The sequence below is a fragment of the Trachinotus anak genome, unplaced genomic scaffold (assembly GCF_046630095.1).
Source record: "Trachinotus anak isolate AG129_WGS33_773 ecotype Australia unplaced genomic scaffold, CSIRO_AGI_Tana_v1 ptg000032l, whole genome shotgun sequence".
NCBI lineage: Eukaryota > Metazoa > Chordata > Actinopteri > Carangiformes > Carangidae > Trachinotus > Trachinotus anak.
In genome coordinates, this window is record NW_027273883.1 from 26077054 (window position 1) to 26094391 (window position 17338).

The 17338-nt window shown below is 46.4% G+C and overlaps 1 protein-coding gene across 3 annotated transcripts in view; it reads left to right on the top strand.

Annotated features, from left to right (window-relative positions):
* The window catches only part of adcy3a (adenylate cyclase 3a), a 29291-nt gene extending 12257 nt beyond the window's left edge, over positions 1-17034 (top strand). The window contains exons 10-22 of one of the 3 annotated variants that reach the window (XM_071468488.1): positions 17-159; positions 1490-1651; positions 1954-2041; positions 3244-3360; positions 3526-3809; positions 3917-3998; positions 5035-5193; positions 5486-5632; positions 5749-5862; positions 6000-6126; positions 11782-11906; positions 12735-12899; positions 16586-17034. In XM_071468488.1, the coding sequence (XP_071324589.1) occupies positions 17-159; positions 1490-1651; positions 1954-2041; positions 3244-3360; positions 3526-3809; positions 3917-3998; positions 5035-5193; positions 5486-5632; positions 5749-5862; positions 6000-6126; positions 11782-11906; positions 12735-12899; positions 16586-16591 (1719 nt within the window). In that variant the 3' untranslated portion in view covers positions 16592-17034. Of the gene's footprint in view, positions 1-16; positions 160-1489; positions 1652-1953; positions 2042-3243; positions 3361-3525; positions 3810-3916; positions 3999-5034; positions 5194-5485; positions 5633-5748; positions 5863-5999; positions 6127-11781; positions 11907-12734 lie in introns of all 3 variants that reach the window. The other 2 variants (XM_071468485.1, XM_071468487.1) reach the window with 2 other exon arrangements.
* The last annotated feature ends 304 nt before the right edge of the window (positions 17035-17338 follow it).

A 17338-nucleotide genomic window follows, 5' to 3' on the forward strand; every position in this document is an offset into this window, starting at 1 on the left:
GTTTGATGGCCTTCAGGTGGTGAACCCGTCCTTCCCTAACCCGCGCAGACGGCTGCGGCTGCGGGACCTGGCTGAGAGGGTGATTGATGCTCAGGAGAATGAGCAGGAACTCAACAAACTGCTGAACGAGGCTCTGCTGGAGAGAGAGACAGTTCAGGCGTAAGTGAGCACGCCCCCAACTGAACCATAAACCTGCTCTCCTCACTGTCAGCTGATGTCATGTTAGAGTTGATCAGACCTGACACTGAGCCTGGATCGTCTGTCAAGTTAGTAACATGTATTAATGAGACATAAATCCGATGGAGAGGGAGAGTTGGAGAGAGGAGCTCAATGCATCATGGGAGTTCCCCCAGCAGCCTAGGCTTATAGCAGCATCACTAAGAGCACTAAGGGGCGGCTGTGGCTCAGGAGGTAGAGCCGCAAGATACTGAAGCCCACATTGCCCCTGATGGCTGACCCATCAGTGTGTGGGTGTAATATATGAATGTTTGAGTGAATGGGTGAATGTGGTAAGTATTGTAAAGCGCACTGAGTGGTCAGTAAGACTAGAAAAGTTATTAAAGTGCAATTCCATTTACCATTTACCATAAAGGATGGTTCAGGTCTTTTCACTGAGTTACTGGGACATCCTGATAATACAGAATTACAGGAGTCCACTCTAGAGGCAACAGATGCATGAACTAGTTTTCTTAAGAGACAGGATGTTTCTGATTTTCACTGTTAGGTAGGTGAGAAGAGTCAGTCCTTTTTTAGTTAGTTTTCTGTGGTTAAAGGACAAATCAAAGGTAACTCAGAGTTTCCTTACAGCAGTGCTGGAGACCAGAGTGATGACATCTGCAGTAACTGTATCATCAGGTCATGTGTTTCTGAGGTGTTCTGAGCAAAGTATAACATCTTCAGTTTGGGTGTAATAACAGAAAACTGCTTCGATCCAGGTCTTTATGTCTTTGAGGTTTGAAGTTTAGTCAACTGACTGGTTTCATCTGAGCTCATTGATAAAGATAACTGAGTATCATCTGCATAACAATGGGCGTTTATGTTCCTGATAATATTGTCTAAAGGAAGCAGATAAGGTGAATAGAAACGGTCCCAACACAGAACCATGAGGAACTCCATGACCAACGTTTGTGTACATGGAAGATTCATCATTAAACTGAAATGAACTGCTTAGCGTGGCTCCTTTAACACCAAATAACTGTCCCAGTCTGTGTAACGGAGACTAACAGTTCCATAGTTCGGATCTAGATCTAGATGAGGAACAACTTGTTGTTTAGTGTCTTGCACACAGTCTGGATCCAAGTGCTGCTCTGCCTCCTGATCCTGGACCATGACCCTCGACCCCAGTCTCAGTACTTCAGGTCTTGATGCTGGTGCTAAAGTCACATTTTGGTCAGATCCAAAAAAATACAAAGTGAGTTATAATGTCAGCTAAAGTGTAGAGCAGCGTTTTCTGTCTGATGTAACAGCTGAGGTTTTCTTGTGTCTTCAGTTTGAAGGGGAAACACACCAACAGACTGTCCCTGAGGTTTGTGGATCCAGACCTGGAGACTCGTTACTCTGTGGAGAAGGAGAAACAGAGTGGAGCGGCCTTCTGCTGCTCCTGTGTGGTCCTGCTCTTCACTGCAGTCATGGAGGCCCTCATAGACCCCTGGTTAGTCCACAAGACTAGAACCAACCTCCTCACTCATCTTTACTAACTGTGTGTCTCATTTATGTCTGAGAGAGAGGACAAACCTGAGCTGGTACTGTGTGGACTCCTGTTCATACAGTCAACGTGAAAGTATCGGTACCACAGCCCCACACACTGCCATGTTGTTTCCTGTTCAGTTGTTCAGGTGGACTCCTGTGAACTTCTCTCACTCTGTGTGCATGTGTGTGTGTGTGTGTGTGTGTGTGTGTGTGTGTGTGTGTGTGTGTGTGTGTGTGTGTGTGCGCACATGCGCTGTGGAACAGGCTGATTGCAAACTACATCACCTTTGCAGTGGGAGAAGTGCTGCTGCTCATCCTAACCATCTGCTCTCTAGCCGCCATCTTCCCCAGAGTGAGTCACAGCACGTTTCATACATCTGACAGTTGTGTCATGTTTTCACTTCCTGGTGCTACCTCGTAGCGGGGGAGGGGTTGACTTGTTATCAGAGAGACTGTGACTCTTAAAGCTAAACACAGGTAAGTGTGAGAAAACTGACAGTTTCTGAGCTTCTTGAGGAGTCAGGATGTGGTTAGCCTAGCTTAGCATAAAGACTGGAGGCAGGGGGAGTGTCCAGAGATCAGACACACACCCCTACAGCTCACACTGTGTCTCCAATGTAACACAATTTAACTGTGGTTAAATAATATGTTGATGAACAACATGTGACTGGAGCTGATTCCTTTAAAATCCTTCATGTGTTGTCTGCACCCCAAAGAAGAGGAGATGATGTCGTCTGTGACTGTGCAGAACACATGAATATAAATGTGTGTGTGTGTGTGTGTGTGTGTGTGTGTGTGTGAGTGTGAGAGAGTGTGTGAGTGTGAGAGTGTGTGTGGCTTGGAGCGGTTCTGTTGATCCCACCTCGTCATGGAAAGTCAGATGTATTGATGTGCAGCAGGCAGGACAGTATCGACTGCTGCTGTCACAGTCAGTCAGCAGACACACGCACACACAAACAGTCACATGCTCTGAGAAGATGCAGACTCACTGTTAACATCAATATTACATCAGATGCCACAGTCATGAGGCTGCAGTAACATTTCCATTAACAGAGGAGTGTGTGTGTGTGTGTGTGAGTGAGTGTGATCATCTTTATGTCAGTGAGAAGCTTCCTCACAGCAGGTGTGACTAATAACATGAGTAACGGCTGCATTCCATTTAGGTGTCCCAGGTCCAGGGCTCTCAGACAGTGTAGACTCCTGAGGCACATGATGCAGACATGTAGTCAGCTCCTGTAGGTGACACACTCACCTGTACCTGAGTGAGGTTCTGCTCCACTGATGAACAGATGATAATCAGGTGTGAGGGTCAGGTGTGAGGACCAGGAGCTCGGAAGTGCAGATACAGGTGTGAGCTAAACCTCAATAAGATCTGATAAGGGGTTTTAAAGAATCCGGATCAGATCAGTGGATTTGTAACTGCATCTGAATGTGATCAAATGCTCTTGAACCTTGTCCCTGTATCCATGGACCTGGCTCTCAGCCTCAGACTGAACTGGTCTGGTTTGTGGATTGTACTGGACTATTACTGACTGGAGTGTGTTTGTGGGTTAGGTCTTTCCAAAGAAGCTGGTGTCGTTCTCCACCTGGATCGACCACACCCGCTGGGCCCGGAACACCTGGGCCATGGCAGCCATCTTCATCCTCACCATGGCCGACATCATGGACATGGTGAGCTCGTGTCAGCTGTTTTCATTCAATTGTGTCTGGTACCTGGACCTAGATCCAGGAACCTGGAACTAGATCCAGGAAACTGGACCAGAACTCACCAGAGTCCAGTTTCAAATGTTCATCACGATCCTGATCTCAGGACTTTGTGTCTCCTCCTCTGTCCAGCTGAGTTGTCTGCCTCGAGTCCTAGACTCAGGCAGCACCACTGTGGCCCCCTCCTCTTCCTCCTCCTCCATGCAGTCTGGCCCTGACGGTTGCCTGGGCAATCCCAAATATTACAGCTACATTGCTGTGTTGGCTCTGATGGCCACCACCATGCTGGTCCAGGTCAGTCACATGGTCAAGCTCACGCTGATGCTGCTTATCACCGTGGCGACCGGTATTGTGAACATCTACAGCTGGAGGGACATCTTCGACCGCTACGACATGGCCCGTTTCCAGGACTACAGGTGAGAGGGAGGGAGCCGGTGTCCTCACACCTGTGTGATGATGAAGAGAGAGAGACTTAGTTTCATGTCCTCATGTGTTTGATGACTGTGTCGTGTTTTCTCTGCAGGTCGTTCCTGGTTCCCTCCAAGTTCACGATGACCATCATGATCTTCATCATGATGGTCAGCTTCTACTACTTCTCCCGACACGTAAGTTCATGTCTGCTGTGATGAGGTCAGCGGTGGTGATGGTGTTCGGAAACATTTGTCCTGCCGCCTGAACATGACATCATATCACAGCAGTTTCCTGTTTCTTCTTTGTCTGTCTGAAGGGTCACATGATGGTCTGTCTCAGGAAACAGCTGAAACTCCCCAGTGATGTTTCTGATGTATAGATACAAATAAAATCAATGATAGAGCAAAGCCTGGTGTTTTAGGTTGCTATGGCAACAGTGTAAAAGTAACAGATGAATCCCACAGCCATCATCACACAACATGACACATGAACATGATAAAACCGGGGGGGGGGGGGTGGTGGTGTTCCATCAGCTGTAGCGGTTACAAATCTATGAGTCTGTGACACATCACTGAAAACATCGTCCTCCTTCATTAAACATTTCACTGCTGCGTCTGTTCAGCTTCCAGCTCTGCTCACACACACACATTTTCTGTCACAAAGTGTGTGTGTGTGTGTGTGTGTGTGTGTGTGTGTGTGGACATTCCTCTGAGCTGCAATGATCCAACACTTCACTGAGGTCAGCTCTGATCAGATGCCAACCACACAGGAAGTGAAGAGACTGAGCTGATACTAATGACATGACTCTGATTTAGATATGAAGAGGAGGTGGTGTGATGATGATGATGATGATCTGATGATCAGTCTTCATTTAGCATCAGGTCTGTTTTATTGATATAATTAATTTTAGTGTGATATCTAAACTCCAGAGAGAGAGAGATGTTATGTGGGTGATCTGAATCCTCCTGATGACTGGCTCCACCCATCAATCTCTCATTGATTGTATTGATCATTAACCATTATTTCATGTTGACCTTGAACTTCAGTAGAAAAGCAGTTTTGAGACATATTGTCCTGACATTGTGTCCACTGTCCTCATCAATGAGACAAGTCCGCCATTCTGACAGAGGGACAGCCAGGGGGGTGTGAAGAGGGAGGGGTTGGGAACACCTGTATCTGTGTCTGCAAATCAACTATTTGTCGCCCCCCCCCCCCCCCCAATCACCATAGGTGGAGAAACTCGCCCGCACCCTGTTCCTGTGGAAGATCGAGGTCCATGAGCAGAAGGAGAAGGTCTACGAGATGAGGCGCTGGAACGAAGCGCTGGTCACCAACATGCTGCCTGAACACGTGGCTCGACACTTCCTGGGCTCCAAGAAGAGGGACGAGGTGAGACCATCACATCTGTTAACCAGATCAATCTGAAGAAGAAATCTGTGACTCACTGCTGATTCAAAACATTATGTTAGTTCACCTGAGTCACCAGTTTGAAAATGTCAGGACGTCCTCTTCACCTGTTCACCTGCAGCTAAAGTTGTGTCTTCTAAGATCAGCCTGTAGATTTACAGGGTCAGGGACTCTCTGACTCGCTCTGATCCCCTCTGATCCCCTCTGACCCCCTCTGATCCCTTCTGATCCCCTGTGACCCCCTCTGACCCTGCTGTTGATGTGACCCCTCCAGGAGCTGTATAGTCAGTCCTACGACGAAATCGGAGTCATGTTTGCCTCCATCCCCAACTTCTCTGACTTCTACACCGAGGAGAGCATCAACAACGGAGGCATCGAGTGTCTGCGCTTCCTCAACGAGATCATCTCAGACTTTGACAGTGTAAGAGCTATGTGTGTGTGTGTGTGTGTGTGTCTGTCTGTCTGTCTGTCTGTCTTGTGTGTGTGTTTGAAGTGTTTGACCTCATATACTTGACCTTTGACCTGTGTCCATGTCAGCTGCTGGATGAGCCTCAGTTCCGCTGCATCACTAAAATCAAAACCATCGGCAGCACCTACATGGCAGCATCAGGTGTCACCCCAGACGTCAGCAACGGCTACACCTGCATGAAGGTGAGCTGGTCCAGGACCTCTCTGGATTTTATTAAACCTACATGACTCTGCAATACTGTGATGTCATGATACAGTACAAAATCCTGGTCTCTGACCTCACTGATGATGGTGGCCTCTGATTGGTCTGTGTCTGACAGAAGGAGGAGCAGTCAGACAGGGAGCGCTGGCAGCACCTGGCAGACCTGGCAGACTTCGCTCTGGCCATGAAAGTCACACTGATGAACATCAACTACCAGTCGTTCAACAACTTCATGCTGCGTATCGGTACGTGTGTGTGTGTGTGTGTGTGTGTCTAAATTAATGAATTAAATTAGTCCAATTGATTCATTTATCAGACACAAACTCGAACAATGAAGAGCTGCTTCATCAACACTGAGTGAGTCCTGTCTAGACTGAAACACCGCAGCTATAGTTAACTGTAGTTTACTGTAGTTTACTGTGTAGTGTAGTTCTCTTTCAAACCTCGTGCCCTCTACCACCACGTCTGTCAGGGGACAGACCAATCATCTCTGCTTTACGATCCAGCCCATCTCCCTTTATAACTGCCTGCAGCCCCCCACACTGCATTCTCACTTTCTCCCTGTGAAGATCACTTAAGCTATCCTTCAGCTATCCTTCCTCTGCATTTCCACTTGACTGTTCACCGATGCAGTGTCAACGTAGTCTCTGAACGTGGATATCTATGGTTGGGACTGTAGAGTTTAAGGCTACTTTACATTTTTTCGTCAACAAAAGACCTTCACCTGTTTTTCACACTGGATTACAGGCACCTCACAGTGTGCTTGAGTAGCTAGCTAGCTACTGTGGTTTTCTTCCATTGCTACTGCTGTGCAAGGGACTGTTGGTGGCGGCAAGGCTAGGTATGACGCTTCCCACCCTTGTCTGGCTACCTGCGATTTCACTGTCTAAGAGACCCCCATCCCCTCTGCATGTATGGGTGTGAAGCATGCTCAGGTGTCATTCACAGACACCGAGTCATGTGAGCACCGCAGCGCCATACCAACCAGGATCCTGGAACATTGCTTGCATGTGTTGGCGGCTTCAGGGGCCAACCCCTGCCTTTCCAGCACCACGGCAAAGCCCAAGGAAAAACCGGCCTCAGTTAGGACATGCTAACATGGAAGATGCCGATACGGTGTTCCCACTTCTGTTTAACAAGCTCCTTGAGTTTTACTAGAGATGCAGTTCAGGGCTGTGGCTGTGTCATGGGTCTGGCTGAGGCAGGTGAGAGATCGCTTTGGCTTAATCTTTCCATTCTGTTGGACCAGGATAAGCAGGTCATCATGGATTCCCCTTATGACCCAGCAAGGGCTAAGGGGTTGTTTGGGGAAGCTGCCACCTCCATGCAGCAAGTTAGTGACCTGAGGAAGAAGCAGGGGGAGGCATTCGACCTCTGTCTTCCTCAGAAGGCAACTCCTCACCAGCCACCACCATCCTTCCCAGGTTTTGCGGCCATACACCAGCAGGGCACTCAGGGTCATAAGCACTGGAGTGGTTGCTTCCACCCGAACCATGCCTCCTGCCCACCGGAGATTAAGAAGCGATGGTCGACTTAGGTACTGTGGTTGGTGGAGAGCACTCCATGAGTGCTCAGCAGTCAGCACTCATGGAGATCTCTGCCCTGAGCCTCTCTGGGACTGATCAGGGTTTTCCTTCCCCTCCTGAGATTAGAAGAGGAGAAGGATTTCAACCATGTCCCAGCCATGGCTGTGTAACAGCCCATGTTCATCCAATTCACAGTTGTGGGGACACAAGCGTTCCCCCTGTGCCCCTGAATTAATTTACCCCCCCCCCCCCCCAGTGCCCTACAGGGTCAGTTCAGAGGGAAGAGGGATTGTGTCAGGTAAAGCTCACAACACCACTGTTGCATCCAGGCGTAAAGCTGAGGGCACAGTGTGCAAATCAAAAAGAGAGAAACCAAAGAGTGCGGGGCAGACTGTCACCAGAAGACGGGCAGCTGCTCCAAGTTTCAGCTTTGAGCGCTGGACCCCTTGGCAGCCAACGCGGAAGAGTGGCATGCATGTGCAGTTCATCCTTGGGTGTTGACAAACGTTGCCAGGGGTTACAGGCTTCAGTTTGCAATAAAACCGCTGAATTTCAATGGTGTGGCGTTTACAGAGGCCACAGGATAGCCTGAAAGGGCTATGAAGAGCGATATTTCTTCTCTCTTAAGCAGAGGAGCAATCCGAATTGTTCCAGAGGAGGAAATGAATCTGGGTTTCTAATCCCGATATTTCCTAATCCCATAGAAGGAAAGTGCGTTACGTCCCATTCTGAATTTCCATTTCCTCAACTCCCACCTACGAAAGTACAAGTTCAGAAAGCTCACACAAACATCCTGTTCCGCTCGATACGACTTGGGGACTGGTTCACTTCAATAGATCTGAAGGATGCTTGTTTTCACATAAGCATATATCTGGTGCACAAAAGTTTCTGGATTTGCTTTGGACGTACGAAATCATCTCAGGCGGATGGTGAGGGTTTCCCAAGAATGTCTGCTATTTTCCTTCGTTGGAGAGACCTGGACATGTTCACTGCCAGCGTTCCCCTTGGAACAGTGGAAATGAGAAAGACCATGACAACCAATACCTCGTTGACAGGATGGGGGGCTGTGTTTGAGGAGACGGTCGTGAATGGCACCTGGACCCCATGACTCCAGTTTGCTCATATAAATTACTCGGATTTGTTGGATTTGTCTTCCTAGCTCTCTCACATTTTTTGCCACATCTGAGGAATTGTCATATTTTGGTCAGAACAGTCAATACGACAGCATTGGCACACATAAATCGACAGGGGGGCACTCAATGTAGAGCAGTGTGTTTCTGTACGGGAGTGGATTTGGTCTCCTATTTATGGCGAGTGGAGGTTCAACCCTGAAGTGCTTCATCTAGTGTGGGAGAGATTCGGTCGTGCGTCCATAGATCTTTCTGCATCATGTGAAAACATGCAATATCCTCTGGTTTTTTTTGTTAAGAAATGAGGACGCACCACTGGGTGTGGATGTGCAGGCTCATCCATGGCCAAATGTGCTGCTGTACACGTTCCCTCCTCAGCCTCATAGCTCCGGTTCTGAACAGAGTGAGAGAGCAGCAGCTGGTTTTGATTCAGATAGCACCAAATTGGCCCAGCAGACCATGGATGGTGGACCTAGTGCAACTCCCTCACACCCAGCCACAGACACTGCTGCTGCTTGGTATCACAGGCGGACAGACAGATTTTTCATCCACACCCCAAGTGCCTGGCTCTTTGGGCCTGGCCTATGGAAAGAGGAATTTAAATGAGTGGGGGCTGCCTCTGAGAGTAATTGAGACTATTCAGAGGGCATCATCCACATGCTCATTGGATGACAGCAAGTGGTGTGTGTTTCAGAAGTGGTCTGAAGCTAGGGACATTGGATGTGTTATGCTTCCTGCAGGATTTACTGGATGATGGTAAGGCCTTCTCCACTATTAAGGTCTATTTGTCTGCTATTTCAACTTGCCATGTAGGTTTTGGTAATGTGCCAATTGATCAGTATTCCTAAGGAGATAAGGAGATTTATGATGGGGGGCCTGCCGTCTGCTGCCTGTGTGTAAACCTTTAGTTGCTACATGGGATCTTCTCACTGTCTTCGAGGCACTCTCAGGATGCCATTAGACTGTGCTGACTTAAAGGTGCTTACTCTCAAGACCATCCTGTTGCTAGCTTTGACATCAGCCAAAAGAATTTGTGTATTACAAGCTTTGTCTGTGCACACATCTCACCTGCAATTTTCCCCTGATTACGGGAAAGGGATGTTGCGCCCTGACCCTGCTTTTGTACCCAAGGTTAGTGTGTCATCTTATAGTTGCCTCACTTTAGGGCTGCTTGCTTTTCATCCCCTGCCTTTTGCCCAGGAGTGCTATAGGTGGATTAATACACTTTGTCCTGTTTGGGCCTAATGGGCCTATTTGGACAGACCTAAGAGGTTTGGGGGGAGTAACCAGCTCTTTGTGTCTTGGGCACCTTCTCACAGAAAAAAGGCTCCATCTTGCCAGCATCTGTCACACTGGGTAGTGGAGGCAATCATTTTGGCATACGAATGTAGGGGGATACAGCCTCCAGAGGTTCTTCAGTCTCATTCCACTCGAGGAATGGCCACTTCATGGGCCCTGTTCAGGGGCATTTCTGTGAAGGATACCTGTGCTGCTGCTAGTTGTTAATTGGTTTTACTGCCTGGATGTGACAGCGCCCTCATTGGCGCACTGAGTCCTGAGCATTGGTTCATCATAATTGCGTGCTACCCCATGGGGAGGGTTTGTGGTATCGACCTTTTGGGTTGAGGTATTGCGTGCTTCGGAGCATGCAGTCTGGGAGTAGGCTATATCTCCCATAGTGAGATACCAAGCGAAGTTTGAAAGAGAACATTTGGTTACTAGGGTAAACCCGGTTCTCTGAAAACTGAGTGAGGTATCTCACAGCACTGCCCTGCTTGCACATGTGGGGCACGTGGAAGAAATATGCGCTGCAATGCAGTGTGGGAGGCTGCAAGCGGTTATAAAGGGGGAAGGGCTGGATCATACAGCTCAGATGATTGGTTTGTCCTCTGACATGGTGGTACCGGAGCTTCCGTGATTGGTCACACCAGAGGGCGCATCCCATAGTGAGATACCTCACTCAATTTCCAGAGAACTGGGGTTACCCAGGTAACCAGATGTTTACTGTAGTTTACTGTAGTTTATTGTAGTTTAGTGTTAGATCTTTTGAGCTGCTGTGTGAACAGGTGGTTTTTATCAGACAGTAGAAGATGTGACTTTGGCAGAGAAGAGTCTAATCCATATCAGAGACCACAGAGACAGAGGACATGTTCAGACCCGGTATTAACATGAGTGAAGTGATCCAATCACCAGTTTACAGCTTTAAGTTCAGGTGTGAACGGACCCAGGACACATTCAGGATGCATTTGAGATACGATCACACAGACAACATTCGGAGGCCACATTCTTTTAGCAGTGTGAACACAAATGGGTCCTGGCTACACTGAACGACTGCCTCCTCTGCTGACATCCTCTTATACAGGCTGATTGGTCCCAACACAATTTCATAATAAACTGTTTCTAATGGATAAAAAACTCTACTTCATTGTAGAGCTGTGAACAGAGAAATGGTCCACTCAGCCCCTCTGTAACACTCTCTCACTTGCTCTCTCTCACTGACACACACTCACACACAAACACAGAAGCGCATGGACAACAGACCCGTCTGTCTGCTAAAAATAACACTACATACCTGTTTATTTGCATATGAAGCAGGAAGTGAGATCTGACCAGAGGTGGTCACTGAAACCCATTTTAAATCAGGTTAATACCAGGTCTGAACAAGGCCTTTGTCTCCTGTTGAAAAGAACATTTCAAGGAGAGAGAGGGGGAGGAGTCACAGGCTACTCACATGACCCTAAACCACTCCCCAGATATGGTCACTGGTCATTAAGGGTTCTGTAAACCATCGTCACTGCCACTAGATTTTACAGTAGACCATCATCATCTCATCTTCCGTTAGATTTGCATAAAATAAAAATTTGTCTTTGACAACCCGCCAACACAGTAAAGACATAAATATATAAAATACACAAAAATACATAAACAAGATGTTACACAACATTGTTTAACTTATAAATCCAGTTTGACCTCAGTACATGTTGTGTAGTTTTTTTGAACATCAGGTTTGTGTTCATCGTTATCATCAAGTTTAAAGAGTCTGCTGACAGACGTTCAGATCAAACATCCACAGTCTAAGGGGTCTGTGACACACAGTCGGCATGCTGAAAACCAGAGACCTGTCCTGTAAGACCCTGTCTGGTGGTCTACAGCTGTAGCTCCAGGTATAACAGGATATGAGACTTTCCTTAGGGTTGATGATGAACTAGGTTCTCACCTGTCACCTGTGTCCCCTGTCCCTCAGGTCTGAATAAGGGTGGAGTCTTAGCAGGAGTGATCGGTGCCCGCAAACCCCACTATGACATCTGGGGCAACACTGTGAACGTGGCCAGTCGCATGGAGTCCACAGGGGTGATGGGAAACATCCAGGTACAGCACTGGGTTTAGTGGGAGTCTCTGGATCACTCACACTGTTTCCAGGTTCAATCCAGGTTTAATCCAGGTTCAATCCAGGTCGAATCCAGGTTCAATCCAGGTCTGATCCAGGTCTAATCCAGGTTTAATCCAGACTCTTTTTGTCTGTGTGTTTTCACATGATGATGAAAGAAGCTTCAACACATTAATTCTGAAGTGGGTGAAACAAATTCAGGAAATATATGTCAGTTCACTGGCAGAAAAATACCATTTTGCATTATAAGAAGCTATTTATTTATAAATTTTGTTAATGCTACATAGAAGTTTGATGCTGAACTCAGAACATTTCTTCTACACCTGTGAGTAAACAGCTGCTAATGCTAACATTAGCTATGTAGCAGTAGCTGAACTTACAAACAGCTCCTTTAAATGACAAAAGTAAATAAATCTATGTATGTATGTATGTAAATCATCCACAGGCAGTGGTGAGACAAGATGAGAAGATTTGTTTTGTGACTCCAGTGAAACTAACGGTCTTAATCTACAGAGACAGTGTCTCTGAACAGCTGCAGTGATAACAACAGGGTTAATGTGAGGAGTCAGACAAACTCAAAGTCATCTCCAGCCTCTGTCTGTGCACTGGTTTGGTGATGGTTTGGTTTTCCTAATAAAGTGAGCAGTAAAGAGAGGACAGCTGATCAGTCAGGGGCTTTCCACACAATTAAAAATTCAGCCGCAGATCTAGGTCTTTATGTTTAGTTTGATATGAACGAGAACATTTACTGTGTGTGTGCGCGTGTGTGCGTGTGTGCGTGTGTGTGTGTGCGCGTGTGTGGCCCCCAGGTGGTGGAGGACTGCTACAACATCCTGAAGGAGTACGGTTTCCGGTTTGTGAGGCGGGGGCCGATCTTTGTGAAGGGGAAGGGGGAGCTGCTCACCTACTTCCTGAAGGGCAGAGACAAACAAGGCTCCTTCATCAACGGCTCCTCCGTCACTCTGCCCCACCAGGTGGTCGACAGCTAGAAGCCACACCCACACACACTGCCCACCTGTGTGACCACTGCGGGGGGGGGGGGCAGAGGACTGAACCTGACCCTGACCCTGACCTGAGCTTCACACAATGTTTACAGTTCAAACCACGCACCACTGACACACACACACGCACCACTAACACACACACACACCTATGACAACAACACACACACGTGCTCATGTGAATGGACAGATAGGAGAGCCAGTAGAGTGTCATGTTTGAACCAAGAATTCTGAGAAAAGAAAAATCTGAATTACCTGAAAAGAGATGACGATAAAGACAGAAGCTCCACACGTCAATAAAGTCAATTAAACAGAAATAATTAGACTGTGTGAAGTAACAAGCATCACACCGTCCAGTCTGTGATGACACCTGAGAAAAATATATAAGAAACACCTCTGTAAAGAAATCCTGGATTTACACTAAACGAATCACCTGTTAATGGACCTTACATGTTTTAATTAAAACTATCCTGCTCATTAACAGACTTATCAAACTCATAACTCACTAATTAGAGTGATTTTAATTTGAAACTGAATGTGATTAAACAGGAGTTTCATTAGTAACTGGAGGATGGAGCATGTGTTCACGTTCTCCTGATGTGAAACTGAGTGTTCTCCTGTGAGGCAGTTAGTTTTTTCATAAAATCATAAAAGCAGATCAATTTTTTTCTTTTTTGTGTCAGAATTAAAAAAAACAAGAAAAAACAAGAACATCACAGTGGGAGAAACGCTTCAATTCTGGTGTTTGTAAATTCATTTTTCTGTTGAATTGAAAATGAAGAAAGGTAGTCAGGTGGAAGGAAGTAAAGGTAAATATTTCAAAATAAAAGCCAAGAGGATAGAATGGGCATTTCTAAAGTGTAACATTACGGAAGCATAGACAGATAAAGATTTTTTACTTTGCTTAAGATGTAAAAAATATTTCATCAGAAGAGTGTGATATATTATTTACCGGCACAGTGTGAATTAACAGCCTAATTAATCACAATGTGAAATAAACTGTGTGGTTGTTTACAGTTGTTTACAGCAGAGGGCTCCACTGTTACCACATGATTGTGTTCACCCTGTCACCAAAGAAGTTCATATTCTGCTGCACGATCAAGCTAATGTTCACTTTTTATATCCGTCACTACAACTTTTATTTTCAGTCCTCAGCCAGACATCACATAGTTACGAATCAATCTGCCAAAGGTATTGATCATTATCACTATCTGCAGTAGCTTTAAGATGTTTATTTAATCATTAAGAGCAAAATAACCAGAACCACATTTAATGGCTTTTATTTTTGAAATATTTACCTGTACTTCCTACCACCTGACTACCTTTCTACATTCTTCAGTTCAACAAAGAAAACCTCTGATCCAAATGATGAGTCTTTGACCCAAACTAATTATAAACTCTTTAAACATTAACTTCAATTCAACGTTTCAACATTAGGATGATGAGTGATTTTAATGCGACAATGGGCTGATGACACACACACACACACACACACACACACACACACACACTCCCGCCCCCATCTCCTCAGCACATTAACACCATGTGTCTTTTAAATTCTGAACGTCCCCCGTTTACAGAAAACTTCCATGTTCTGAGTCTGAGGACTGATCTGAGTTCAGGTCTCTGACGTGGACCAATGAGAGACCAGAGTGTGATGTTGCAGAGACCTGCTGCCTGCTCCTAGCTGTGTGTAAGAGTGTGTGTACAGCCTGTCGTTCTCCTTGATCCTGATCTGGGGTCAGGTCAGATCTGTCTCTCTGCTCCTGGACCTGGTGCAGGACTCTGCACCATGTGATGATGTGTGAACCTGAAGGACAACAGGTGTCCAGACTGTCAGCTGTAGGAGACGGACACAGGACAGAGTTATTATTCACACTGATGGTGGACTGATGGAGGTCCCTGTCCCAGCTGGGATCCTCTACAGACAGAGACAGTCCACTACAGTCCAATGGTCCCCTCTCTGCTGTGAGAGGATCATACAGGTTGTTAAACCTGAGTTTTTGTCTGTAGCTGTGGTGATGAAGATGCTGGTGATAATGAGGAAGGTCCAGAGACACGAGCAATCAGACTGAACTGAGAGAGAAGAAGAAGAAGAGGAGGAGGAGGGAACCATCACAGTTTACAGACCCACTTCCTGTCCCTGCTGTGCAGCAGTGAGGGGTCATCACATCCGCTCACTTTCAAAATAAAGTGTATAAGTTCATGTGGATAAACCGTGGACTGATCCTCTGACTGCTCCTGTTTCTTCACCTGTTAGACTCATGTCAATGACATCACTGTGTCACATGACCTCAGAGATGAAGCAGTAAAGATGGACACTGTAATAATGAGTGTGGTGAATCAGAGGTAAAATGATGAGATTATTTATTTCATGATGTAAAACAACGACAGCAACGAAAAAAGTTCCTTTCAGTTCCTCCATGTTGTTTCCACCAGGTGTTCACATGTGACCTGCACCTGTACAGTGATGATGATGATGATGATGAGGCCTTTAAATTCACAACTGGGATTGATTAATATTTATTTAATCCACCTGCCTGTTGTTCACACACACCTGTCAGGTGAGTGAGGCAGCTGTGATCTGACAGTGATGTCATGTGATGATGGACAGGTGTCGTCCACTTTTAAAGAACTCCCTGTGAAGATGTACTGGATGTGACCTGCAGCTGTTTACCAGCTTCAGACAGAAGAGCCACAGTCAGGGTCAGGTGACCTCTTACCTGGTTGGGTCGACTGGAGCCAAACTGTACAGATGTTGTGCACACCTGGCTGAGACAGGTTCAGATGTGATGTTGACACCAGGTCTCACTCTCACCTGTGTCTCCTCGGTCTCTGCTGGACTCGCACAGCAGGGTTCTCCTCACTGATGTGCTCACAGGGGCAGCTGGCGATGGTGATGCTCTGTGCAGTCACAGGTACGCACTGACCCTCACACATCTGGGCAGGTGAAAGACCTGACGTCAGCTGAACTCACGTTCACTGACACACCCTCTCACGGCTCCAGCTTCAGGTCTCACCTGTGACTCAATCATCTTGGTCCCTCTACCCAAGGTGGAGGTCTGGTGGAAAGGTCAGAAGGTTCACTGGGACAGTGTCCAAACTAAAGACATGGGCCTAGTCGCATGACCTTTTGGACCAGTTACAGGTAAACAAGCAAACAAGAGCTATCAACAGGTCAGCCTGCGCACATGTAGGTCCTGAAGTCCCTCATGCAGGTCCTGATCACAGAGCTTCTTCTCAGTCATAGACCTGAGCTTTAGACATGACCCCGTACAGCTCTGAGGTGTGAGCTCTGACAGCAGTGGCGTTCAGGAGGACGAGCAGGAAGCAGCTGAAATGTGTGTGAGGTTTGGGGACAGTATTTTGGAGCCACTGCTCTGTCCTCTGCTGATTGTAAAGTCCATAGTGTCTCTGTAGAATGGGATGAAAGTGCAATAGTTTCCTCTACTACAAACCTGACGCTCTCCTCTCTGAAGGAAAGCTTCGATCATTCCTTCCCCTTTAATTCATATTTTTATAAAGTAATGTTTTGTTCTATTTAAAGAAAGGGAAAGAGGCCTGAGCGTGTCCTCGCTGTACATAAAGTTCAGACTGTGTTTATTGGTCAGATTTATTTATTGGAGATGACAGGGACATTGTCTTTTTTTCTTACACAGATGTGAAAGTGCCAATGATAAGAATGGCTTCGGGTGTAAAAGCCACTTCATGGACCACGGCTGTTTCCTCTCCTCTACTTTGTATTTTAAAAGGATCTCAGGCTTGGGAACAAATAGCACTTTGAATACTGTGTCAACTCTGTACATGATTCCAGGTTTTGGTCCCAAAAAAGGTTTTGAGCTAAGTTCCAACAGGAGAACACTGAGATACCGTCTGACGGGTGATGTAATCCTGTGTTTGTAGTTGTTACTGTTCAGATCCAGAGCTTTGACTCCTCTTCACAGTTGTGTGGATTGAATTAGACACTGTAGGTCTCCTCAGCTGATCTGAGCAGCTGATCCCAGTCCTGGTCTTTTAAGTTGAAGAATCTCTCAGTCAGTGTACCCTCTTTCATTTCAGTTGTTTGTCATCATAAGGTGAGTTGATTAAAGAAATCTGATAAAGACAAGCCTCAGTGTCATCTTTACTTCAAAGTCAGAGCTCCTCAGCTCTACAGCTCTGCACCACTCTGACCTGTAGGTGGCGCTGCAGCCTTTGACATGAAACTCGGTGAGTGTCTGCAATCAGTGTGACACATTTCCAAACTTTGACCACATGGTTCTATCATGGCAGAAGAAGTAGCTTAAAACTAGATTACAAATATATTTTAAATTTACAAATTGTACTTAACAGCATCTAATGTTTTTACTATTTCAACAAGTGCTAAATTGAAATACTGAAATGCTGTTAAAGCAAGTCAAGACGAGCCTGTA